The 26,823-nt window shown below is 37.1% G+C and overlaps 3 protein-coding genes across 3 annotated transcripts in view; 1 reads left to right on the forward strand and 2 right to left on the reverse strand.

The window, feature by feature from the left end:
* LOC107575375 (collagen alpha-2(XI) chain-like) overlaps positions 1-3,240 on the forward strand; it is a gene marked incomplete at its 5' end in the record, with an annotated part of 22,150 nt that extends 18,910 nt beyond the window's left edge. Inside the window, 5 exons of the mRNA XM_016261762.1 lie at positions 8-92; positions 184-296; positions 380-448; positions 975-1,211; positions 2,959-3,240. Of these exons, the coding sequence (XP_016117248.1) occupies positions 8-92; positions 184-296; positions 380-448; positions 975-1,211; positions 2,959-3,105 (651 nt within the window). The remainder of the gene's footprint in view (positions 1-7; positions 93-183; positions 297-379; positions 449-974; positions 1,212-2,958) is intronic.
* Positions 3,241-3,947: 707 nt separating this feature from the next.
* hsd17b8 (hydroxysteroid (17-beta) dehydrogenase 8) lies at positions 3,948-10,101 on the reverse strand. The gene is made up of 9 exons (XM_016261764.1): positions 9,980-10,101; positions 8,632-8,834; positions 8,412-8,528; positions 7,509-7,604; positions 7,254-7,339; positions 6,969-7,053; positions 6,756-6,798; positions 5,247-5,321; positions 3,948-5,152 (listed from the first exon to the last, which is right to left on the reverse strand). Exons 1-9 carry the CDS (start codon positions 10,023-10,025, stop codon positions 5,133-5,135), a joined length of 771 nt encoding a protein of 256 aa, XP_016117250.1. The 5' UTR covers positions 10,026-10,101; the 3' UTR covers positions 3,948-5,132.
* A 1,262-nt stretch (positions 10,102-11,363) lies between these two features.
* LOC107575376 (bromodomain-containing protein 2-like) lies at positions 11,364-26,255 on the reverse strand. The gene is made up of 10 exons (XM_016261763.1): positions 26,194-26,255; positions 26,092-26,111; positions 22,402-22,610; positions 21,819-22,283; positions 21,605-21,733; positions 20,451-20,672; positions 20,053-20,315; positions 19,641-19,966; positions 12,721-12,724; positions 11,364-11,406 (listed from the first exon to the last, which is right to left on the reverse strand). Exons 1-10 carry the CDS (start codon positions 26,253-26,255, stop codon positions 11,364-11,366), a joined length of 1,743 nt encoding a protein of 580 aa, XP_016117249.1.
* Between the last annotated feature and the right edge of the window lie 568 nt (positions 26,256-26,823).

A 26,823-nucleotide genomic window follows, 5' to 3' on the forward strand; every position in this document is an offset into this window, starting at 1 on the left:
GATCGAGAGCATGCGCTTCCCGCTGGGAACACAGGAAAGCCCGGCCCGCACCTGCCAGGACCTCCACCTCAGCCAACCAGATCTGAAAGACGGTAAGATCGTCATGGTTACTATGTGATTGACACATTCCTTGACCAATGGAGAGCCATTGCCCATTCGAATCATTCTTATTCTTTTATTCAGGTGAGTACTGGATTGATCCAAATCAAGGCTGCGCTCGGGACTCGTTCAAGGTTTACTGTAACTTCACTGCCGGAGGAGAGACGTGCTTGTATCCCAGCAAAGCTGTGGAAAATGTAAGAACTTGCTGTCATTCACTTTTATATGTTTATGTTTTACTGCAACATCACTAAGACTTCTGAAATCTGGTCTGCCATAGGTGAAGATGAACACTTGGCCAAAGGAGAAGCCTGGGTCCTGGTTTAGTCAGTTTGCAAAGGGCAGCAAGGTGAGTTTATCACCTCAAAACTCTTCAAAATCATCTCTTCAATTCATATGTTTAATTTGGCAAAGTATATGCATCAATGAACCGGAAGCTCTTTATTGAATTGATACTTCACCCAAAATTCTGTCAACATTTACACAAAAGAAGATATTTTGAGGAATGTGTGTCACCAAAGAGTTTCTTGTCCCCATTGACTTCCATACTATGGAAGTCAATGGGGACCAGCAAGTGTCTGATTACTCACATTCTTCAAAATATCTTCTTTTATGTTCAACAGAAGAAAAAAACTCATACAGGTTTGGAACAACTTGAGGGTGAGAAAAGTATGACAGAATTTAAATTTTGGGGTGAACTATTGATTTAAAGCGCATTCACATTGAGAGTGATTTGCAGTGACACTGCATCTAGAAATCATTCGTTTTTAATTAATTCAGTGTGAATGTTTTTTTTAGATAAAATCTAAGAAATATTACAGTGTCGAGTTCATTATTTTGTGAATCATGATATAATGTTGTCCTTCATGTTGTAGTTTTCATATGTTGACTGGAGTGGAGAGCCCGTGGGTGTTGTCCAGCTGGGATTCCTGCGGTTGCTCAGCGTTCAGGCCCGTCAAAACCTGACCTACCACTGCCAGCGATCAGTGGCCTGGGCGGACCTCACTGCCGACAGCGGCTACCAGAGGGCGCTACACTTCCAGGGTGCCAATGATGAAGAGCTCAGCTACGAGACCAGCCCCTACATCAAAGCCCTCGTCGACGGCTGCTCTGTAAGTTACCTCATCCTGATTAAAAACTAACAAACAGACGAGAGACTGCAGTATCATTGTATACTAAATACAAGCTAGCATAATTTCACTATAATAAGGATTTTAAGTCATGAACATAATATTGTTTTTACATTGGATTCATTAAATGTACATTATATTACAATTATTTAATGTAACCTTTTTAACGTTTGTGGTCGGTAACATTCATGTTTTTTAAGAAGCTCTTCTGCTCATACAGTAAAAACAGTAATATTGTGAAATATTGTTACAATTTAAAATAACTCTTTTCTATTTTAATATATTGTAAAATGTCATTTATTTCTGTGATCAAAGCAAAATTTTCAGCATCATTACTGCAGTCTTCAGTGTCACATGATCTTCAGAAATCATTCTAATATGCTGATTTGCTGCTCAAGAAACATTTTTGATTATTATTAATGTTGAAAACAGTTCAGATTTTTGTGGAAACAGTGAAACATTTGTTTTCAGCATTTATTTGAAATATTTTTTTTGTAACATTATAGTCTTTACTGTCACTTTTGATCAAGCTGAAGTGAATCCTTCCTGAATAAAAGTATTAATATCTTCTAAAAAAAATCTTAGCAATTGTAGTGTATATGATTACTGTTGCAAGAATCAGCACCAAGAAGCACCAATTTTATTCAGAAAGTAAAAAAATAAAAAATAAATAAGGATGAATAAAATAAAAATTTTAAAAACCTTTACAAACTTTGTAGTTTGATCTGATTTATGAAATCAAGTGCAAAAATTGTTTTCTAAACAACTAACGTTTTTTTATGTAAACTGCACCATGTCTTGATTACACCATTTATTTTAGGTTTGTTTTTAGAAACCAAAATGCAATAGTGTTTTCAAAAGTTAGTGCTGTCAAACGATTAATCGCATCCAAAATAAAAGTTTTTGTTTACATAATATGTTTTTGTACTGTGTATATTTATTATGCATATATAAATACTAGTGCTGTCAAACGATTAATCGCGATAATCGTTTAATAAAAGTTTTTGTTTACATAATATATTTTTGTGTACTGTGTATACTGTATTTATGTATATATAAAAGCACACACATACAGCATATATTTTGAAAATATTTACATGTATATATTTATTAAAAGTTTTTGTTTACATAATATATGTGTGTGTACTGTGTATATTTATTATGTATATATAAGTACACACACGTACAGTATATATTTCAAAAATATTTACGTGTATATATTTATATTCATATAATTTATATTATATAAAAATATATTTAAAATATAAACATAACTTATTTTTCTTAAATATATACATGCATGTGTGTATTTATATATACATAATAAATATACACAGCACATACTATGTAAACAAAAACTTTTATTTTGAATGTGATTAATCATTTGACAGCACTAATAAATATATTTATGAAAAACAAGTTATGTTTATATATTAAATATATTTAAATATAATATAAATTATAAGAATATAAATATGTACATATAAATACATGTAAATATTTCAAAATATATACTGTATGTGTGAGAATTTATATATACATCATAAATATACACAGTACACAGATATATTATGTAAACAAAAACTTTTATTTTGGATGCGATTAATCGCGATTAATCGTTTGACAGCACTAAAAAAGTGTTTATTATAAAAAAACCTTACACATCTTTTCCCCCCATTATCTTAAGGTATTCTGTCCCTAAATATTTTTTGGCCTTTTCCCTCTGCAGTATCGTAAAGGCTTGGACAGGACAGTGCTGGAGGTGAACACACCTCAGGTGGAGCAGCTCCCTCTGCTGGACATCAGGATCTCAGACTTTGGGGAGGACAATCAGAAATTTGGTTTTGAAGTGGGACCTGTCTGTTTCCTGGGATAAGCACACACATGCTGAGGGCAAGGGGAATACAATCACAGATACAAACAAGAACACACACACACACACACACACTCATTAATCATGCACTTAAAACCTAGACATAAATATCACCACATAGAGATGTGCCAACACTAATAAAGACATTTGAAATCACGTGTAAGAAGCGGGAAACATAGATTCACACACACATGCACACACACATTGTTGTGAAACAAAGTTGCACACAAAGTACACGCCCAGGGAAAAACACTCCCAGCAACAGAGGAGAAGAGAGCCATTCTCGCAGAAGAGAAGAGAAGAGAAGAGAAGAGAAGAGAAGAGAAGAGAAGAGAAGAGAAGAGAAGAGAAGAGATGTTCTGTGATGGCGCAGATACTGCTGGCCTAAAGCGGAAAACCCTCCTGTTTCGGCCCCCTCTCTCTCCTACAGATCCCCTCCCCACTGTTCCTCTTCCAAGACGTCTCACTCTTCCTACCTCCATGCCTGATCGCTCCCATATAGTCCCATATGCGAAGCTTCCTTCCTTCCTTACATTAATAAAATAGAATGATCTGCAGGTGCAACATTTAAACTAAGGAACGGAAGTCGAGCGTGAACGTTCCATTAGAACGATTTCAAATCACACCAGCAGCTGTCATCAACATACGCAATCAAAAGCCATTTACAGTGTGAAATTGTATTGAATTTGATATTGTTGTACATTTATTATAGAACGATAAAATCTGTACGAATTTTCGATATTTTTGTTCATGCCGTGAGCATGCTGCCAATTTACCAGCCCAGTATTTTTTGGTGAACGTATATAAGCTGGTTATTGTTTCATTACAGCTTTTTTTTTTTTTTCGACACACTTTCAACATTGTGCTATTTTGACCCATGGGTTTGTGACCTTTGACCTTTCGTGTGGACAGTGTTCAGGCTGGAATTGTGCATGCGAACCATTTGTACAGAAATATTTTATTGTATTTATTTTGTGAAACAAACAGGTGCTCACATGAAAATGTCCAACACTTGCAGTCCAAAACAATGTGGTATGCATCTGTAGTTTTTTCATCTATTAAATATGTAAATTAAACCCCAGAAAGCAAATCTGCCTTCTCTGTATGATATATATATTTGTGTGTACACTTGGTGATATCAGCTCTCGCTGCATTATTTCAATGCGTTTACGTCACAGCTTGAGGTTTAGGAGAGTTTGGTGCAGGTGGAGACCGAAACGACCGAAATGTCTCGAGATTCAGACAGCAGTGGAGAAGGGACAGGAAGAGGAAGGAGAGGGAAGGAAACTGATGGTGGTTTATGTATATTTTTTGTTTCTTTTTTAAAACATGGCAAGGGGAATGAAAAGCTATAAAAATGATTTGTGAATTAAAAGTTGTTTGTGTGGTTTTCTCACAAGGACAATACTGCGAGGATTGTTTTTGTCGGTGAAAGACAAACATCTGTCTTTATAAAATATGGTGCTAAAACGTGTTTTATGTAAGTACTTCAGAATCTGTCTGTGTAATATATAATCTATTTAAAGAGCTGTTGGACTCCTTTGTTGTTCTTTTCCCCGTTATGGTGCTTTTGATCATATTTCATCTGCCTCTTCACTCTTCTGAGCCAAACTCCCATTTTCACTTTTCAACAAATTAACAGCACGTTTCTTGTGTCTCAGAAAAACCACAATATGTAATCTGGCCACTTTCCTTCAAACGACTCTTAAAACCCTTTTAAATTATGAATTTTGATTTACTCTATTAGTCTGAGTTTTGAAATGTTAACTGTTTTAATTCTTTGACTTGATGTTGTTTTGGTCCAAACGTTCCCATTAAACCACACATCAACACATTTCCTCCTGTGTCAACTTAATTGTTTTTTAAAAGTGGGTTCACAGTATAAAATATTCACACTTTAATTGTATAAATATAGAATTTTAATTTCCATTTGTTACATTGCATACAATATTCTACAGCAATTAAGCATAATTTGAGATTAAAGATGAAGGCACAGAGTTGGTGATCAGTTTAGCGTCATTCAGCAGTTTTCAGCCAATGAAGAGTCCACCTGTATTGATAAAGAGAAAACCCCATGTCAGTTCAAAACACACTGAGAACGAAATTACACATCTTGCTGTTCAGCAAGAGATCAAGCGTCTTACCAGCAACTTCAATGCTGACTCCAGTAATATATCGACTGTCATCAGAAGCCAGAAATGCACATGCATCAGCTACTTCTGCACAGACAAGCAAGGGTGAGAAATAGATATTTATATTTCTGTCATGACAACTCTCGGAGGGATTGGCATGGTAATGTACATTGTTAAAGGGGTCATATGATGCGATTTCAAGTTTCCTTTCTCTTTGGAGTGTTACAAGCTGATTGCAAATAGATAAGATTCCTGAAGTAGCAAAGACTAAAGTCTCAAAACCAAAGAGATATTCTTTATCAAAGTTAAGACTCTGCCACTCCCCCCTAAAACGGCTCGTTCTAACACGCCCCCACATATCTACCTCACTATGTGGAAATATTTGCATAATGCCGCCCAAATGTGCACGCAAAGAAAGAAGGCGTGGTTTCAGTAACTGCAGTTAGTGTTGAAGCAGCATGTCAGGGAGACGCTGTGTGTTTCTAGGAGAAAGCAAAAGCACTTTATTTGGCCTTCCGGAAGTAGATGCATTTAGAAATCTTTAAGATCACTTACAACAGAACAGCAATGCATTTTATGGACGACCGTTTCGTGAACCTAGGAGAGGAGGTCATTCTGACTTTGCTATGACAATCTGGCGCTTCTGAATCAGCTACTGTTTTGTTATTAATTTAAGCATTTGCTATTGACTGTTCAAATGCGGAGTTTTGCGCATTATGTGTGTGTGTGTGTGTGAGAGAGAGAGGTAAGGGGAGTTACATTTCCGACGAGTGCTTACGGTGTTCGGCCAATCACAATGCACTGGGTCAGCTGGCCAATCAGAGCAGACTGCGCTTGTCGGAAGGAGGGACTTTGTAGAAAAAGAAGCGTTTGAGAGAGGCGGGGCATAGAGGACCTACAATAATGTACAGTATTTGAAAAATAATGTGTTTTTTGAACATTAAAGCATGTCAACATATTCTGTTACACCAAATACACAAAATAATGATCTTTAAAAAAGCATCATATGACCCCTTTAATGCATTTGGTCTTGGCAGAATAGATCTGCTACGCTGCTGCTGCTGCGGCAGAGCCAGTACCGAGACTTGCTACTGCCGATACATCCACAACATGCTGCTGTGAGCATGTAAGAAATATTGCTGCTGCAAATATAACATACATGAAATAACCCCATATAGCATACATGAATCACCTCATAGCAGATCTATACAGGTGGAGCTGGGGAAGGTGGAGGGTTTCTGAAGCAAACTGCACTGCTACGGCAAGTACTAGTCATATATTTGAATGTTGAGCAGCGAGCTCATTGGCTACCGATACAGGAGAGAACCAATCAGCTGTGCCATGTGATGATGTCATTAGGTCCGACTAAGTTAGACCTATCGGACTGCGCCATCTAGAGTTTCATGCCAGAACTCTGTATATAATTAGATATCAAATCCAAAACAATTATTACAACACTCTTTTGTGTGATAGGAGTATGTTCATCAATCAAAAGTTTTTCTATAAAGATAAGATATTTACCAGCAGGCTCTCCCATCCTTCCCATTGGAATGACTGCTGTGAGCTGTACAAAAAAAGTGCTCAGTTACAATAAAAGGGCCTTTAGTGTGGTATGTTGTCTGACAATGTGTCAACCATATAATTTATAAATCATATTACATTTTAAGATCCTTTACTAAAGTTCAAAGCTGTTTTAAAATCTAAGAAACTTTAAAAAAAACAATTCTTGCTTACTTTATCGATGACTTTCTCAGGTACTTTGTCTGTCATGGGTGTAGTGATGAACCCGGGCAGGACACAGTTGCAGCGGATGCCAAATCTACAAGGAACAAAATAATGTTTGTCATATAAAAATATAGAACATAAAGATAAACTCATTCTATAAAACTGTTTTCAGTTAAAGAACTCAACCAGCTTATAACATAGACGTAAGCAGACCACAAACCCTAAAGCAAAACATAAAATGGATACAATGCAGGTGTGTAAATGTTACTGTGTGACATTTTCATGCTCACACACTTGCTCAGCTCTTTGGCAGCGGTTCGAGTGAGTCCCTCCACTCCAGCTTTAGAAGCAGAGTAATTCACCTGCCCGATATTCCCAACCTACAGACAAAGAAACAGACACTTAAGACATGATATGCAACTCAAGGTCTGAAAATGTTTATGACTTTATTAACCGCCTGTGGTGTAAAAATGTTAAATGTCCACTATAATAAAACAGTGAGAAAATGAATCCATGTAATTGAACATGATATTGCTCTAAATGCGTGACCTTGCCCACTATGCTGCCCACAGTGATGATAGAGCCCTTCACAGCGCCTGCAGAAACTAAAGCCTTCGAGACGGCCTGAGTCACGAGAAACGTGCCCTGAAAGACAACATCAGTACAGAAGATCAGACACAGACCTGCACACTGCCAAGATGTACTTATAAAGCTCTCAGAAACACTACGGAAAAGAGGACAGCTTGATTGGAAAACCTATAGGCCTATATACACACACTACCATTCAAAACTTTGGGCTGAAACTTAAATCTTTACAGAAATCCATACTTGTTTTCAGCAAGGATGCATTAAATTGATTTTTTTATTTTATTTTTTTATTTTGTTATTTTGAACGTTCTATTCATAAATGAATCATAAACAAACGCATCTTAGTTGCAACAAACTAAGCAGCACAACTGTTTTCAACATTGATAATAATAATGAATGTGTCTTGAGCAGCAGATCAGCATATTAGAATGATTTCTGAAGATCATGTGACACTGAAGACTGGAGTAATGATGCTGAAAATTCAGCTTTACATCACAGGAATAAATTACATTTTAACATAGAAAATTTGAGAAAATTCACATAGAACATTTTTATTTTAAACTATACGAACATTTCACAATATTACAGTTTTTACTGTATTTTTCATCAAATAAATGCAGCCTCGGTGAGCAGAAAAGACATTTTATTAAAAAAAAATGTTTTTTGTTCTTTCACAAAATGTGTGACTCTTGAATTTGCTGGTGAGATTGTGTTACTTTTGGAAAAAGAATATATATATGTATTTTCCCCATCACCTCTTGCTCTAAGACACTCTGTAAAACACTGATCAAAGGTCATTTCTATGACTGTAATTAGTGACATGTTCATAATTAAACACCTCAGTTAGACTCTGGACTGCAGTACCTTGAGATTAACCTCAATGACCTTGTCAAAATCCTCTTCTTCCATCTTGAGAAGGAATTCATCTTGCGTGATCCCGGCTGCATTCACACACACAGACGGCGGCTGGAAGTAGCGGCGCTGCAATAAAACAAGAATAAACATGTGAACTTTCTGTTTTATTGTTTGACCCCTCAGAGCTCCAGAAGAGCCTTTGAACGCCACAGACACGTGTCCCTCACACCTGTACACTTGTCACTAGTTTCTCCACGCTGTCCTTTGATGACACGTCCACCCCCAGGGCCATGTGCTGCTGACCTTTGAGGTCACGTGACAGCAGCTCCAGCGTCTGATTGGCTGATTCCTCATTGCGGTCAGCCACTATTACAGAAGCTCCTTCAGAGGCGAACCTCTGACACACGGCCCTGCCGATGCCACTGCCGCCTCCTGAAACACCACAAATCACCATCCGATCAACACATCTCTGATATGCACAAAAACTTCAACAAGGATTTAAATATTAGGAGAAACAAAACGACGTGTATGACCCTGGAGCACGAAACCAGTCTTAAGTCGCTGGGGTATATTTGTAGCAATAGCCAACAATATATTGCACGGGTCAAATTATCGATTTTTCTTTTATACCAAAAATCATTAGGATATTAAGTAAAGATCATGTTCCATGAAGATATTTTGTAAATGAAAAAAAATACTATAGTAATTTATAGTAAATACTATAGTGTTTTTGAACCATTTACTATAGTAAAGTACTTGAATTAATTTGTTGTAGTAATTCTATAGCTGCTGTGGTACTGTAACAATACTGTACTAAGTTTTCTACAACTATAGGGTATATTATACTACAATACACTACAGTTTACTGTAGTACAAAGTATGCTATAGTATTTATTAGTTTATCAGTTCTCTATAGTTAATACTACAGTATGCTGTAGCATTTATTAACAAAGTGTTGTAAATACTATAATATATACAGTGTAATACACTTTACTATAGTATGGTTCAAAAGCACTATAGTATTTACTATAAATTACTATAGTATTTTTTCATGTGGGTTCCTTCCGTAAATATATCAAAACGTAATTTTTGATTAGTAATATGCATTGCTAAGAACTTCATTTGGACAACTTTAAAGATGATTTTCTCAATATTTAGAATTTTTTTTTTTTGGCACCCTCAGATTCCAAATAGTTGTATCTCAGCCAAATATTGTCCTATCCTAACAAGCCATACATTCAATGGAAAGCTTATTTATTCAGCTTTCATATGTTTGTATGTATGTTACACTGCAAAAATCTAGTCGAATTCCTAAGGGTTCAAAAAAAAAAGCTTAAGCATTTTATGCGTTCTGTTTGATATATAAATACTGAAAGCAATATGGTAGCTGTAGCTTTAAATATTGCATTCGTTTTCACAGTCAACCTTCAGTTTGCATGATCTACAAACTGTTTCGCGTTAGCTGTATGACTTGTTTGACAAAAGTGTCCATCTATGAAATGTTATTATGACTTAAAAGACAGTAAAAATATACAGGTGGCCATTCATAAGACAAATGAAACGCTGTTAAATCTCACCCGTCACTAATGTCAGCCTGGATATGAGTCGAGAGGACGCCGCCATGCTGCTGGTGTACAGTGTGTTGTAGTAGCTACTGAAGTCCGCTAGAGGCCGCTGCTGGTGTACAGTGTGCTGTAGTAGCTACTGATGTCCACTAGAGGCCGCCAAAACACCGTTTACGTTTACGACCTCAAAGTCATATTCATGGACCAAGGCATTTCGCACAGCTGGTGTTTCTTATTTTCTGTGAAAATAACATTAATATGCGCACATTTATGTCACTTAAAACCTTTATTACGTCTTTGATGAGTTAAGCTGAATATCGATGCAAACACGGACGTCTGAGTATAAATGACCTCGATTAAAAGCCATTTTAAGGCTAGAATAATTTATTTCTGTTCTCTGTGTTGCGTTTCTTCGTGGAAACTTTCACTGTTGTGACTACTCGGTTATTTCGTGTGCATTAAATACGTGGAATCAAAGAAACCTCATTCAAAACGGAAATCAATTGTGTTGCACATATTACACGACGGTGAAATTAAGTTGTTAAAATGACCGAGAATTGCATTGACTCGTTTTACTTGAACTGGACAGTAAAGCATGCAGTTACTGTCGTAATGAGAGTGGCGATAAGGTTCTTGATAGTTAAAGATAACGCTTTATTTTCACATAAAAACATTAATTTAAGAAACGACAGAAAAGATTGCATACATCGCTCTGAGGAACTAAATCAACACCGCAGTAATTTACAAATGTCCAGCAATACTGTAACTGACCACAAGAGGGCGGAAGTGTTCAACTGAAAAAACTAGTGACCTGCGGCGCTAATGTTCAAAATACAAACATCAGTATCAACATATTTAAATTTAAATATAACTCAATGTACTTTTTTTTTTTCAAAAAATGTTTTTTGTAAAATAGTTACATTTGCAATAATTTAAGTTATAATACGATGCACAAAAAATATAACTATAAATAATATGTATTTTGTATATCATTTCTGTGCCTCCTTTTCTACATATATTGCTTGCTTTCTTCAAAAAGGTTTTTAGCTCAAATATAGCTGTACTGAAATTCTTCAGGGAGTCGTGAAGAGCTTTAAAGCAGCACTATGTAACTTTTTCTGTGTTCAAAATTTGCTAAATGTTTATAATGAGCGAGTACATCATGAATTCATCTTCCAAACCGCGTTTTAGTCTTATTCCGAATCACTCCGGTACACTTAAAAGTACTTATTTTTTGACTATTGTAGCCTGGTCACCGCTGCGGAGTAACACATACCTGCGTGAATCGCCATAGACGTAAACTTAGAGAAGTAGATCCGGTTGGAATGTTCTTCCGCGGGATGTGTGCAGCTCTGTTTATTAACCGCTAGAGCGCCACAGGTTACATAGTGCTGCTTTAACACAAAGAGCTCTTGAACTGAGGAGTGATAATGCACTGACTGGGGAAATGAAGAGAACAATTAACCACAGTCCTGCAAGGCTGTTACAGCTTTTCCATCTCCATTGATATAATTCAACACCATTAGATTAAAAATAAACCATCAATGACTCCCTGAAGATATGCATGTTTCAACAGACACACAATTTTATAAACCTCTTTGACATTTTGTTGCAATTTCGAGGCATATATTTTGCATATTTTTTCTGTCTGTCCCTATGTTTTGTTTAGAGCTGTGGTCTCTGATATGTAAATGAGCCAGAGGCAATCATGCACAGGTAAGTTAAGCCATTAAGTCTTTATTAAAATGAGCAATAATATACAACAACAGGAGGAAATAAAAGATTTACATACATACACACACATGCAAAAGAAGAGTGGATGTTCAATGGTTCAACCCGTAACATCATAAAAGCTCTCAATGGAGGGCAAGAGAGGTAAAACCTGGGGAAGAAACAAGAAAAGTGTTTGCATATTTTCATAGTTTTATTATTATTTTCAGACCAATAGTGGTAGAGGTTTACCTCTGTGCTGTTTCTTGTAGTGCCAGTATGCAGCAGAAAGAGCCACAGCAAGGCCGATAAGGAAAAAAGAGCAACCCACAGCTAACTTTATGATTCTGGTATCGAGAGAGGTCGAGTCTGAGCGTGAGAAAAGACGAGAGAAAGACTATCAACCAGTGACAGATATAAATAACCTGTTTTAACAGTACATGCAAATCAATACACCAACAGTGCAAGAAAAACACATTTTAAACGCATTTTACAAGCGGGAAACTTCTACAGTAATTCCAGCATGATGGCAGAAGTGTTATTTCATGAACACAAACATATACAGGAGCATTTGAAAGATGTGGCGTTGTATTTGCAGAAGGAAAAGAGGAAGTGACGGAAACTTTGGACTGGACCACATTTGTTGGGTAATGGACAGAATACCTCGTCATTTCCAAGGTAATTGTAATATTATTTATTTACTATTTGATTTTTACTAGTGCTGTCAAATGATTAAGCGCGATTAATCGCATCCAAATAAAAGTTTTTGTTTAGATAATATATGTGTGTGTACTGTGTATATTTATTATGTCTATATAAATACAAACATATGCATGTATATATTTAAGAAAAATATGTTATGTTTATATATTAAATATAATTTATACATGAATATATAAATGTATAAACATGTAAATATTTTCAATATATATACTGTATGTGTTTGTATTTATGTATATGTAAATAAACACCGTACACGTACATATATAATATAAACAAAAGGTTGTATTTTGGTTGCGGTTAATCGCGATTAATCGTTTGACAGCACTCATTTTCGATTAATATTTTTAAATAGCTTCTATTTTTGTATTTTCAATTTTAATTTTAGTTCGATTTTTCTTTTTAAATCATGTCAAATTTAGTCCTTTTGTTTTGCACCAGACCACATTTGTTGGGTCATGGACAAAATACCTGCTCAATTCCAGTCTTATTTTAATATTATTTATATACTATTATAGGTTTTTTCATATTTGTTTTATAATTATTCATTATTTTTAATTAGTGTTTATTTTTTATATTTTCAGTTTTGTTTTTTACATTTTTAGTAATTTTGTTATTGCCTTGACTGTTCCAGTGGTATTTTAATATTATTTAAATACTGTGATATTTTCATTAATATTTTAATCATTTGTATTTATATTATTACTAATAATTAATAATTAGCTAGTTTTTATTTTTGTCTTTTCCATTTTAATTTAGTAAAATTTTTAATAATGATGTTTAGCACTACATTTGATGAATCTTGGACAAAATACCTGTTATTTTGCTATTATTTATATACTATTAAAGGTATTACAGGTATTTTAATATTATTTAAACACTGCAATATTATTATTAATATTTTACATATTTTTTAATAATATTATTATTAATAATAATTAATAGCTAGTTTTTTTTTTTTTTCCGTTTTAATTTACTTTAATTATTAGTAGTGTTTTGCACCAGACCACATTTGATGAACCTTGGACAAAATTTTAACAATATTTTTATACTATTTATATTCATATAGTTATGCATATTTTTAATTAGCTTTTATTTTTTATTTTCATTTAATTTTAACTTAATATATTTTTAATTTTTTAATTATTTAAATGTTTAGTAATTTTGTTATGGGCTTTCGTCATTTTATTAGTTTTTATAAATATTACCTTTTAACTTTTTCTTTCAGTTTTACTTTTAACTTTTTTCATGTACTACTTATATTTTATTTTATTTCAGCTTTTTCTACATTCAAACTATTTTTTTTAACACTTTTATTTAACAGTAATAAGGTCACAGGTCAGTTCTTCTGCAAGAATCAGATGTGAAATGTGCATTGATTGTCACATAATCATCCTACCAATTAGCACTGGTGAGTTCCAGCAGTTATCTAATCAACAGTGAGTGCAGATCACGAGCGTGTCTCACCCCACAGAGTGACGAGAGGCTCCTCCAGACCGATGTGCTCCACTCGGCAGCTCACTGGGACTCCTCTGTGCAGCACCAGCTCCAGGTACGAGTGCATCTGGTAGCTCCAGTCACCGTTATCCATGAATTCAGTAGAGACCACGTCTCCAGTGACCTCTGATCCGTCCAGCAGCCAGGTGATGTTGATGGCCTCGGGGTAGAAATCGTACGCATGGCACTCCAGCTTGGTCAGCTGACCGTAACGAGCCTTACTATTGGAGCGTACAGTAACAACGGGCGGCACTGGTGAGAAGACAACAAGAGAAAAAGTCCATCAGATTTAACTGATGCAACTCTTCAATCGATTCAGACTCTCTGCTTTCATTTCCAGTTTCTTACAACTCAAAAAGGCAGAAGAATAGAAGCATCTTTTATGCTCCGGCTTAATGAACTCAGATAATATGTGAGGAGTTGAGGTTGCTTACCCTTTCTCGTTTCACTTTTGATATAAAGTCTGGCATTAGCTCTGCATATTGTTTCCAACTCCTCCTTCCGCTGTTTCATCTTCCAGCTCTGATTGTTGTAATGCTCAGCATTTCTGATCCCAAACTCATCATAACCAACGTACTTCCCCAACCTCGAGTCATAACTGCACAGAAGCTTTTGGTTGAAGACCAGCTTCACTGTGTAGACCATGTCAGACAAATCCTCTTTGCTAAACTCACATTCATCGATGTCCTGGAACACATAAACATCTGTAGGGAACAGACATTTATTCAAATAAACGTCAGTATATGCCAGTTAATATACGTTCTTGAGGGTTCAATATGCCATAGAAGACCATTTCTAGTCCCCCAAAGAACCTTTCAGTAAACAGTTCTTAAAATAAACTCTTTTTCTTTGTGAAAAGAACATTTTAATAATCTAAAGAATCTTCTTTCACTGTAAAGAACCTTTTGTGGATTGGAAATGTTCCATGAATGCTAAAGGGGACATAAACTGCCTCTATTTTTTATTTTGTACAGTTCTCTGAGGTCCACTTATGATCATTTTACATCATTTTGGTGGATTGTAGACTCAGAAGTAAATGTCCACTGCTATGATTGGCTAATAGTTGTATGTTTGACAGCCTGCATCCTTCACAGATGGACACTGCTGTGATTTAGGTTAGAAACGCATAGATACTCAGTATATCTCAAACGATCTGTAAGAAGAGACAAAGCAATAGTGATCACATAATGAAAACAGTTCCTCACATTTGTGTGTTGCGGCATTGCCGTCGGATCCAGTATAGCTGGCACAGGTAAAACCCAGAACACTCTGTACTGATTCACATCTGATTCACATCTGATACACGTCTGATACACGTCTGATTCACATCTGATTCACGTCTGATTCACGTCTGATACACGTCTGATTCACGTCTGATACACGTCTGATTCACATCTGATACACGTCTGATACACGTCTGATACACGTCTGATTCACGTCTGATTCACGTCTGATTCACATCTGATACACGTCTGATACACGTCTGATACACATCTGATACACGTCTGATTCACGTCTGATACACGTCTGATTCACGTCTGATTCACGTCTGATTCACGCCTGATACACGTCTGATTCACGTCTGATACGCGTCTGATTCACATCTGATTCACGTCTGATACAAGTCTGATACAAGTCTGATTCACGTCTGATTCACGTCTGATACAAGTCTAATACACGTCTGATTCACGTCTGATTCACGTCTGATACACATCTGATACACGTCTGATTCACATCTGATTCACATCTGATACACATCTGATTGGCTAATAGTTGTATGTTTGACAGCCTGCATCCTTCACAGATGGACACTGCTGTGATTTAGGTTAGAAACGCATAGATACTCAGTATATCTCAAACGATCTGTAAGAAGAAACAACGCAATAGTAATCACGTAAGGAAAACAGTTCCTCACATTTGTGTTGCGGCATTGCCGTCGGATCCAGTATAGCTGGCACAGGTAAAACCCAGAACACTCTGATTCACATCTGAAACACGTCTGATTCACGTCTGATACACGTCTGATTCACGTCTGATTCACGTCTGATACACGTCTGATTCACGTCTGATACACGTCTGATACGCGTCTGATTCACATCTGATTCACATCTGATACTCATCTGATTGGCTAATAGTTGTATGTTTGACAGCCTGCATCCTTCACAGATGGACACTGCTGTGATTTAGGTTAGAAACGCATACTCAGTATATCTCAAACGATCTGTAAGAAGAGACAAAGCAATAGTGATCACATAATGAAAACAGTTCCTCACATTTGTGTGTTGCGTCATTGCTGTCGGATCCAGTATAGCTGGCACAGCATCGCCTTTTAGTTTCAATCTTTTTGAAAATCCCGCGTCAAATTGCTTGCCTTGTTTGTAAACGAATCTGTTGCAAAATGAAGTGAATACAGGACCGAGTTCTTACTGACGCGGTCTGGAACTTCACTAAAAATAAAGTTAATTCCCTCTTTCCTAACGTTGGGATTAAAAGCAAGGCAATGCGAAGACTGTTTCAAAGAGTCTTCTTGTCTTCGGAGCATCTTTATCATTTGGTTTGTGCATAGAGTAGACCTGCATTTGCCTCTCTTGTTATTTACACTATGTACGTGAATGGGTGGGCGGGGCTAAACAGGCAGCGATGTAGAAGCAGGCGTTGATCTTCTTCTGCGGAGGCGGTGCTTATCCACACTATTACATCATAAAGTGCCACATTCCTCAAGCTGTCGTTTTGGCAGATTGGCTTCAATATTAGCTGTTTTTAGACTAACGAGTAAGTTTTGTAATTTACAGGATGTTTTTGATAGTACAATGTCCTCTTATATGTCAAAAGAGCCAAGGGAATTTTAATTTCTAATTTCATGGCCCCTTTAAAGATTCTTCACGGAACCAGAAATCAGCAACATGTCATTTTATTCATACGGATTGAGGTTTTAGAAATCTCAAACAGGAATGCACATTTAACAAACCATAAGAAGAAGCTAAAAATGTATTTGATCATATGGTTAGTCACCATAAAATGGCCAGACTGGTCCTACAAGTCAGTCCTGTCTTCATATAATTCCCCGGAACTAAACTCACCTTTAGACGAGACACAACACAAAGCAAAGCCCACCAAGACAAGTCCAAGTCCGAGAGTCCTCATCTCTGTGTTGTTCTTCAGGTGCTGTTTGAGGAGAGCGTTTGAATATCAGTCTGAATAATGAAAGCATTCATAAGCTTCGCTGCTTATGGATACTTCCTCATGATTTAGTATCAATCACCCACGAGACCAGGAACAAAAAGTACAATGACTGTAAACACTCTTTCAACAAGTTGTTTGTCTTTACTAAAACACATTTCAATTATAAGAGCTTGTTCTAAAATATATTTTCACACCACTCTCATCTAAAAAATGTTTAATTACAATTCAAATAAAAATTAAGGAGCATCAAGTGTGAATTAACTAAATTACACAATAATTATTAGCTCAGTTTGACAACCCAATGAACTACTGTCTGACCTAAATAACACAAACCAATCTATGCATACATTTATGTACACTTCTACACTTACCTCAGCACAACATACAACTATAGGGCTTCTGCTAAATGAGCAACTGCCAGTCTGCCATAGAGATGAATGGGAATGTTAACAGATCTTAAAATTGACTCACTGAGGATATTCAGCATACAAAAACAACTACTGCCACCTTCTGATGTAGCTCAAGATAGGATCTTGATCTGTGGAATGCATTTTTACAGATGTTTAATACATTAATAAATTATAATTTATATTTTAATAAATACCTACGTACACTCATATAAAATGTTTTATTATAGTGATTTCTATTAGTTTTTTAATGTCTGTAGTTTTATTTATTTCAAGTGTTTAGTACAAAATAAACTAAGTGAAAAGGAGAAACTTGGCAATTAGCTGAAATAAGTTTTTAAATATATTTTGTTTCAAGTAGCAATTTTTTTCATGGTTTTAACTAACTATAATATGCCTAGATGCAATAAATATTCCACTGAAAATCATATAGAAATGAGCTAATGAAATAGCATGCACCTGAAGTAACACAGTTAAATAAGCTTTTTATTCATTGGAGAATGCTGAATTTCCAAAAAGCATTAAGCAGCAAAACTGTTTTCAGCACTGATGATAATAAGAAATGTTTCTTGATCATCAAATCAGCATATTAGTATGATTTCTGAAGGATCATGTGACACTGAAGACTGGAGTAATGATGTTGAAAATTCACAGGAATAAATTATATTTTAAAATATATTCAAATAGAGAAGAGTTATTTTAAATTGCAATATTTCACAATATTACCGTTTTTACTGTATTTTTGATCAAATAAATGCAGCCTTGGTGAGCACGAGTTTCTTTCAAAAACATTTAAAAAATCCTATCAACACCAAACGTTTGAACAGTACTGTATTTTTCTTTTTTCTTCCTCTTAGCATGTAATTATTTAACCTTGCACCTATATTGATACATGAGTCACTTAAGCGATGACTCTTTCTGACATCAGTGGAGGAATGAAAGAACAGCTTTGTGTTTGTTCACAGGAAGGGTAAAGAGCAGATTACGGTCTACTTGTAAAATGTGCTGAATAAAACCAGGAAAGGTGGGGCAACGCAATGCATTATGGGTTAACTCCTAGTATCAGATTCCTATAAGCTGCTCAAGAACAAACCTTCCTTTTCCAAGGAAACTCGTATCGTTTTAAGCAAATCAATTGCACATTTATAAAAAGGGTCTGAATTTGGGCTGTTAAGCTATATATTTTTTAAATTCGTATTAATAACAATGTGCCAGTTAATAAATCTAATTAATCACATATCAATTTTAGCTGAGAAACCACCCCCAAAAAGATGAAGTCATCGTATTAGATGAGAAAACCATTCAGTAGACATTACAAAAAGTACATTTAGAAAAAAAAATCTAAATTGCATAAATAATGATAATTAATTATTAAAAAAGGAATATTGAAATATGAACCTATTTAAAAAACAAAAAACATATGATACTCTCAAAATGAAAGTCAAACCACTATCAGGTCACAGCAAGTCACTCAAGTCAGATTCATTCAAACATCTGATTAATTCAGAAACTAATTAACATTTTAATGCATTTTTAATTAATTAATTAATAAAAAATTAAATTGCTCCAAATTATAAATAGAATTAATCAAGTAGTCAATCTAGGTCTGCACAATTAATCGAATTTCTAATCGCGATTACAAGTATGGATGCCACAATGACGTAATCGTTCAAAGCGGCAATTAATCGTTCAAAGTCCACTTATGTTATTCTGCGTGCTTAAGATGCGTTTTTTCTTTCTACATGTTATCTTAAGGGTTTTTCCATTTTTTTTTGTTTTAGTATAACATTATAATACCATTCATATTTTTACTTTTTGTATAATTTAAAGAAGAAACCAATCTGATGTATAGTTGACATTTGAGGCTTAATACTATAGAAAAGCACTAAAGGTTTTCCAGTTAGAGTGTTTTCAGCTTGTTTATTTTCATATAAAAATACGGCATGCAGTTGCATCAAACAATGGTATAAACATCATTCAATGTAAATTGTGATAATTGTAATTAATAATCGCAATTACAATTTCAAGGGAATAATCGACAATTAAGATTTTTGTCATAATCGTGCAGCCCTAATCTATGCAATTAATAAATAATTTACTATAAATAAATGAATAAATCGACAACCGTAGTCTGAATCCTATCTAAATGCTCTTACCGCCAGGTTTCCGTGGTTTCTTGCGTAAACACATCATGACGTAGTGCTCCAGCTCACGCAGTGTGGACGGCTTGAGCGTCTCAAAGTCGATCTCGATCTCCTCGGGGTTGGTGTCACGCAGCGAGGGCTCTCGCGATTGGATGATGTGAACGACGCGGCCCAGTTTCTCGCCCGGCAGCCTGTTGATGTCCAGACTGAGCTGCCGCTTCTCATCATAACTCATGGGGCTGGTCTCCTCTTCCTCTTCAGAGTCATAGTGTGGCGTAAGACCGCCTTGGCTCATTTGGTGAGAGTTAAAAGAGGGGGCTTGAGATTTCTTTGAGGATCTAAGGAAAAGAAAAGAGGACAAGTTCATGTTTTTGTTGATGTTCAGGTTCAAATGAGTTGTAAATAATCAGTATTTGAGACGTACTTGCTCTTGCTGCTCTTCTTATTGGAGCCCTTCTTGCCCTGAGTGGAGCTGGCTGCTTTGCTGTTGCGCCTGCTCTTTGGTGTCTTGGAGAGTTTTGGCGTTTTCGGCGGCCGGACGAGTACCTCGTCCTCCATCATACTCCTGGCCCGCTTGTGTTTTTCCAGCTTCTTCTTTTTCTTCTTGTCTTTCTTTTCTTTCTTCTTCTTGGGCTTGATGATGGGTGTAGAGGACAGCGCAGCCAGCTGCTCGTGCACCGCCCTCAACTGCAGACAAGCGAGTGAGTGAGTGTCACTGCGTTCTTTCACTGGAGCTCTCAGTAATGTACAACTACGTCAAATCTGTCAGTGCCGGTTTAGCAGACTTTGCTGGAAAAGTTGAGTCGCTACCTGTGTACACACCTGTTCCTGAAGCTGGGCCAGGCGATGCGCTCTCTCCTCCTCACTGTCGGAGCTCGGGCTGCTCTCGCTCTCACTCTCGCTGCTCACGTCGCTCTCCGACGAAGACGAGGAAGAGGAGGAGGAAGAGGAGGAGTGACCGCCCAGGCCGCCGCCCAGGGACGCAGGTGGGTGGGACTCCAAAGGCTCATCTGGCATCTTGGCGAAGCGGAACTCAAAGACATCCTGAAACAGAGAAAAGACATTTTTAATATCCAGCTTTGGACATAAGCTATTTGAATGGGTTATCAAGGGAAGTGGAAGTAGAGCTGCACAGTTAATCATATATTTCAACTGTGATCATGATTTTTGCTTCTCTCAATTAAGCGTAATAAAGCACATTGCTTGTTGGTTAATTATCCTGAAAATGTTTTTTTTTTTGACATTTCTGTTATCTTGCATTGGTAACAAGCTAAGTTGCCAGATGTCAAGAATTGTAAATCCTCAAATCCTCCAATTCCCAACCTGGAAACCACGCACATACTTTCTTTGAACAGCTAAAAAAAAGGTGCTGATGGTTGGAATACACAACAAACATATATGTTGGAGTTTACTGATTACCAATGAAGTCTAAATAAAGTCAGTTTGTTCCTTCTTGAGGGCACTTAAGCTATTTGCCGCATCTAAATTTGCATGCAAACCTGCTTAGTGATGAATAATAAAATGTTTACGATTGTGATAAATGAATTCACATACGCATCCTCTGTGGTACAATACAAAGTCTTTTTTTGATATTTTAATAGAAAATGTTAACCTAATTTGGACTTAATAGACGGTAGATGCCATAATGCTCTTTTGTAGTGAAAACAAGGCTTTGAGTGATAGTCTAGTCTTGAAAATGGCACACACTTTATAAAGGTCCAAAATCACAAGGTAATGTGTAATTACACTTCATTTGCATGAACTTTTACTAGGTGCTGGTGTTTATTGGCTGTTTGTCCGCCTTCAAGAAGCTTTAACCAGTTTTCATAATGCAGAGAGTGTTAAGGTGTATTACAAATATGATAAATTAGAAAACTAAATGAAGTAAAATAAAACCCTTCATATGATGTGATGACTTACGTGGAACAGCAAATGACTTGAGAAAATTCTTTTAATTCAAGTGCAAGCATCTGTACCTGTAATTTTCGAGCCATGGCCACCACATCGTGATCTGGTGGATTGTACTTGTAACAGTTTGAGAACATTAGCCTGATGTCTGCAGCAAACTGCAACGCATCCCTGTACTCCCGATGATCCATTTTCCTCTGCAAGATAGAGCAAATCATCAGGTCTGATCATGCACATGGTTGCATATTATCATGTAACACATCTTAACCTCTTCATACGCACCTTAATTGTGCTTAGATCCATGGGATACTTGATTATATCATGATAGTCGTGCAGTCCCAGTGAGGAAGCATCTACTGGCTTGTAGAAGGGCCAGGCATAGGCTGCGTGCTTCTTCGACAGCAGCTCTTTGAGAATCGTGCTGCAGTACCGTAGCTGCTGGCTTAGCTTCCCGCGCCGCACCGGCTGATGTTGGTTCTGGGAGTCAGGCAAGTCTTTCCGTGGTGGTTTGATGGGCCTGCCACTGCCACCTCGTCTTGCTGGTACTTTGTCTCCAACCAGGACTCCACCAAGGCCCATGCCCAGGCCGAGGGACAGGCTCTGTGTGGGGTCGGCACCCAAAGCAGAGAGGGTGAGTGGGGAGTCACCTCCGCCCATGCCGAGACCCATCCCACCTACACCCATAGTGAGCGCCATGCCTGTGGTGGTGGGGGTGGTCGTGTCTGCCTTGCGCTTGACACCCTTTTTCTATTAAAAAGATAGAGGAAAAACAAGCTAAACTGCATGTTGGCATTCCAACTAGGTTATGCTGCATATGAAAACTGATTTGCATAAACAGATGTGATTAGGAAAGAAGTTGCCTTACCTTTGCAGTCGGTTGGGTAGGGGGCAGACCCATCAGTGCAGGGTTGCTGTGTGAAGTGAGAGGCAAAGTCTTGGTTATAAGCATCTGCGGTGGGGTGGAGAAGACCGAGTCTGGGGTGTCTGGAGTGGGAGGGGAGTAGGCCGACTGGAACACGGAAGATATAGCAGGGACCTGATGAGCTGTCGTGAATCCACCTGAGACTAAATAAAAGAGACGGAAAAATAAAGAAATGCATGAGCATGAAAGCACACAAACAGCCAAACATCAGCACCAGTAGAATTTTATGCAAAACATTTGCAATTGCTCAAAGAGTGAAAATGTAAAAAGAGCAATTAGTTGAAGGCAGACAAACAGCCAATAAACACCAGCATCAATTAAATTTTAATGCAAATCAATTGTAATTACTCAAATGTTTTAATTATTTAATTTTCAAATAAGTGATATACTATAATTGAATTAAAATTAAATTTAAAATAAGTAATAGGCAATAAATTAAAAAAAAAAATTAATACATGATTTAATATATTGTCATATCTGAAAATTACAATTTCAAACTTTACACACACATAATTATTAAATTATAATAATTTAAATTTTAACTTCTGTATATACACTTATTTATTTTATATACTTAGGTTTTTTATGTTAAACAGTTTCCATGGTCTATAAATGTAAATTTTTTAATTTTCCAAATTTACAGACCTGGGAAAGTCCCAAAAATTATTATAAATAATTCCAAAAAGAGTGATGGACTTAGTCATATGTTAACTATTTACATAATTACATTACATTAATACCTATAATTATATAAAATATGTATAGAATGTATTCCGAAAATGTCCATAACATTATAGGATTTTGTTCATTTCTGTGACTTTTCCAGGTCTGAAAATCATTATTTTGATACTTTTTTTATTCAAGACATATATTAATTTATCTTTTATATCTAGTTATATATGTTTATATATATATATTCAAACAATGTTTAGAAAAAAAAATAGGTCTAATTATTCTGTCCCATCTAGTGCATGCTGGTTAGGAGGAGGAGGGGGGGCGGATGGCAGGCTTCATGCGGCTCCTTTAACTAGTTGCGTTGCTAAGCAACCAAAAGCGAAACAAGCCCACAAAGTATGCAGTGTTGTGCCTTTAGACTTCACTAGTCACTGGCGCTCGACACTAACATAGGGCGCGGTGTGATCAGAGGCTCGAGCGCAGAGCTGCGGCCTCCGCGCGTGTAAATGTTGACAGAAGTCCACTTGGTGCGAGGCGGAAGCGCAACAAAAGACGGGTTTCAGAATGACTCAAGCGTTTGGCGAAACTAAAATCGGTCAACAAACTATTCATAAAGTAGGTCGAACAATCACAGCAGTATAACATAAGCAAAAATAACACCCGATGTGGAGATATATATTCACTAGTTTTTGTAGTCAAGGCACCGCCTTATGACCTAAATCTGTAAGTTACACACCACTGAAATACATCGCAGTGAAATATCGATTTAATACCATAACGCCAGACAGTATTATAAATCAAATTCACAACCACATGGTCACTGTAACACTCTCGCGGAAGAACTGATCGATGCAGCACAATACAATTAATATATCAGAACACACTTTTGAGTCTAACCAACCAAAACACATTTCTAATAACGAGTGGGCAATCGCTCAAGTGAATTAAAATACTAGATAATACTAAAAACACTGGATGCTGTTAGCATGTTAGCCAACCAAGCTAATTTCCCGTTCGCACCCCAGCACTGCATGCGTAATTCAATCAGTTATACAACTCAAACGAGTAGGAAAATAGGTTTGTATTGCTCAAACTTGACAGCCTTAACACGGACAGAGCATCTGTAAATAAACTAATGTGATCTGTCCGCTTCACGGAGCGAAAGCGCGCATGCGCACTAAACGCGGGCAGTTGCTCGTTAAAAACCAGACTTTAAAAACTTTAAAAGACTAACGTAACTTAGTCGCGTAATGACACTGTAAAAAATAAAGTCTCCAACATCGCAATCATTAGAAAGTGTAAGTCAATGCAGCCTTAATACTCCAGTCTGTCATCTGATGTTATCGCGGCAGCTCGCAAGTTATTAAAATAAAATAATTCCGAGCGATGCCGAATTATGACAATATTCCAACAACATTTTCGTTCACAGAACAAGTGCAATGCCATTTACTCCAACCGGTACCTGTCAAAGGGCGGGCTAATGGCCGTCTCCATCGGGATGGATCCGGATTCTGTTTTTAAACCGGTTTCGTTCGCGGATCGGAGTTTCTCGCCCTGTTTTCCTGACTTCCTCTATTCTCCAGCTCAGCGCTACAATGAAATGGCGACGTTGAGGCTCCGCCCGGCTTTTTATAAACCCATCGACGGCTCCATTGGCTGATGTAACGCCATTCGAACACGCCCACGCGAATTCTACAGGCCGCTCTAGCTGTCAATCAAATAGACCACGCCCACGCGTCCCCCGGAGCACGATTTGTGGATTTAAACCAGATTATTTCGCAAAAAAGCACTTGCCTAAGCAACGCAACTGCTATAGATATGTGACTAACATTCAGTCAAACATGTCCGCGAATCATTTAAAGCACTCAAAGACGCGGTAACGTTTCCAGAAACGCTGCGTTTCTCAAGAGTTTTGTGTTACGTCAACAGACCTCGCTGATTGGCTGGCCAGGGCTGAGGCGCGATCATCGAGGGCAGGTTGGCGGCACGCCATTGGCTCAGCCGTTCAGTCACGCGCAACAGACAAATGCGGCACGCACACTACAGCCCTCCGCGCCTCACAGCCTGAAAATCACAAAAATACCACACAAAAGCCCCAACATCTAACCTAGGCAACCTCGTGATGTTGCTAAATTCCCGAAAGTAAAACGAAACCGGCAAACCAGAGGCCTGAAAGAACCAAAAACAATGCTAGGTCTCATTAACACCTCGATTTTTTTAACCCAGTGTAAGAAAACACGTAGCAAACTCAGACCTAATATAAACAAGCCAACAAAAAAGGCGATGCCCTTCTCTCTCTCTCTGTGTGTGTGTGTATAGACCCAACACGGCCTACAAGGAGTGCCCTCCATACAGTGACGCAGCAACTTTGCTTCTTCAAACGACGACAGAAATATGTATAAAACTCACTCGAGTTGGTCAGACATTACGTAGATATTCGAATTACATTAAGATTTTACACAAAATCCTACAAAAATGGAGACTACCGCGTTTAGGGCCAGCATCTAGCTCTAACTAGCAAAGCCAAACTCATCTACAACACCGAAAATAGTCTGCTTGTAATAAAAGGCCGTCGTTATTAACACATCGTGTCGAGGTTTTCAAAGCAGACGCATTACTTGTTTTTTTAGAGGACACTTGAAATACACCGATTAAAATATTTTCCTTTTTAGACGCCTGAAAGTGTATTAAAACGATACGACCTGTATTTTAAAACGGTTTAAGTGAAAACGGTCACAGACCAACGGTTTTTAGTTAAATACACAGCCGCCCATCCCCCACTGCCAAGGTTACAGGTTTCAAACAATGTCATAGATTGTGTACTAAACCGGTCAAACTGTTCGTTGTCTATGAATTATTTAAACCAAAACGCCTAATTTGAATTATTAACATGCAGTTGTTTTACAAAAATCGAATTTTGGTTTCTAAAAAAATAACTCTAAGACACCTAACATATACCTCTGTCCAGATTAAGTGAACTGAATATAAAAAGGAAGAGCAAAACATGTCGAATTCCTCATTGTTGGATAAAATCCTGATTTTCTTCTCGTCTTCAGCCACGTTTCTTTATTCAACACATTTCGCTCAAACATGTCCGACTTCTTCTTCTTCTTCTCCGTCATTGGGTCGAAGTGGGGGCAGGGAGAGTCACGTGACAACCCACACAACTACTCGCGCGACTTAAACTGGTTTTAAGCGGGAAATCCTGAAAACAAATATTCTTTTTAAGATACACTGCATACGAAGGCATTTCCTTAGCGATTAAAGACGCGATCTTTAAAAAAAATCCATAAACTGTAAACTTGTAATTGGTCAGCAATGTTGATAAATCCAGAACAAAGAAGACATGGCTGTCGTTGCCGCGCCGTGATTGGACGGAGCCGGTCACGTGCCTCGCAAACCATCGCGCCATGGCTAAACATTAAACTTGGTTATTTTTGCACCGAGATTATCTTCTTGGATAATATAATCCGATTCCATTCGATGCCTTTCCAAATGCTCTGAATATTACAATTCAGTTTAGAAAAAACCCTGGCGAAAAGGTTTATTAGAAGCACGAGAAATCCGTGTAATCAATAGCTTTCATCTCCTCTGAATGTAATCCTCTCTGCGCATGTGCAGATCGACTCCCTTCCACCCGAAAAACCCCAAAGCTGGCGTTTTGAGCTAAAATTGGAAACTTGTTCTGTG

The sequence above is a fragment of the Sinocyclocheilus grahami genome, unplaced genomic scaffold (genome assembly GCF_001515645.1).
Source record: "Sinocyclocheilus grahami isolate Dianchi unplaced genomic scaffold, SAMN03320097.WGS_v1.1 scaffold2600.1, whole genome shotgun sequence".
NCBI lineage: Eukaryota > Metazoa > Chordata > Actinopteri > Cypriniformes > Cyprinidae > Sinocyclocheilus > Sinocyclocheilus grahami.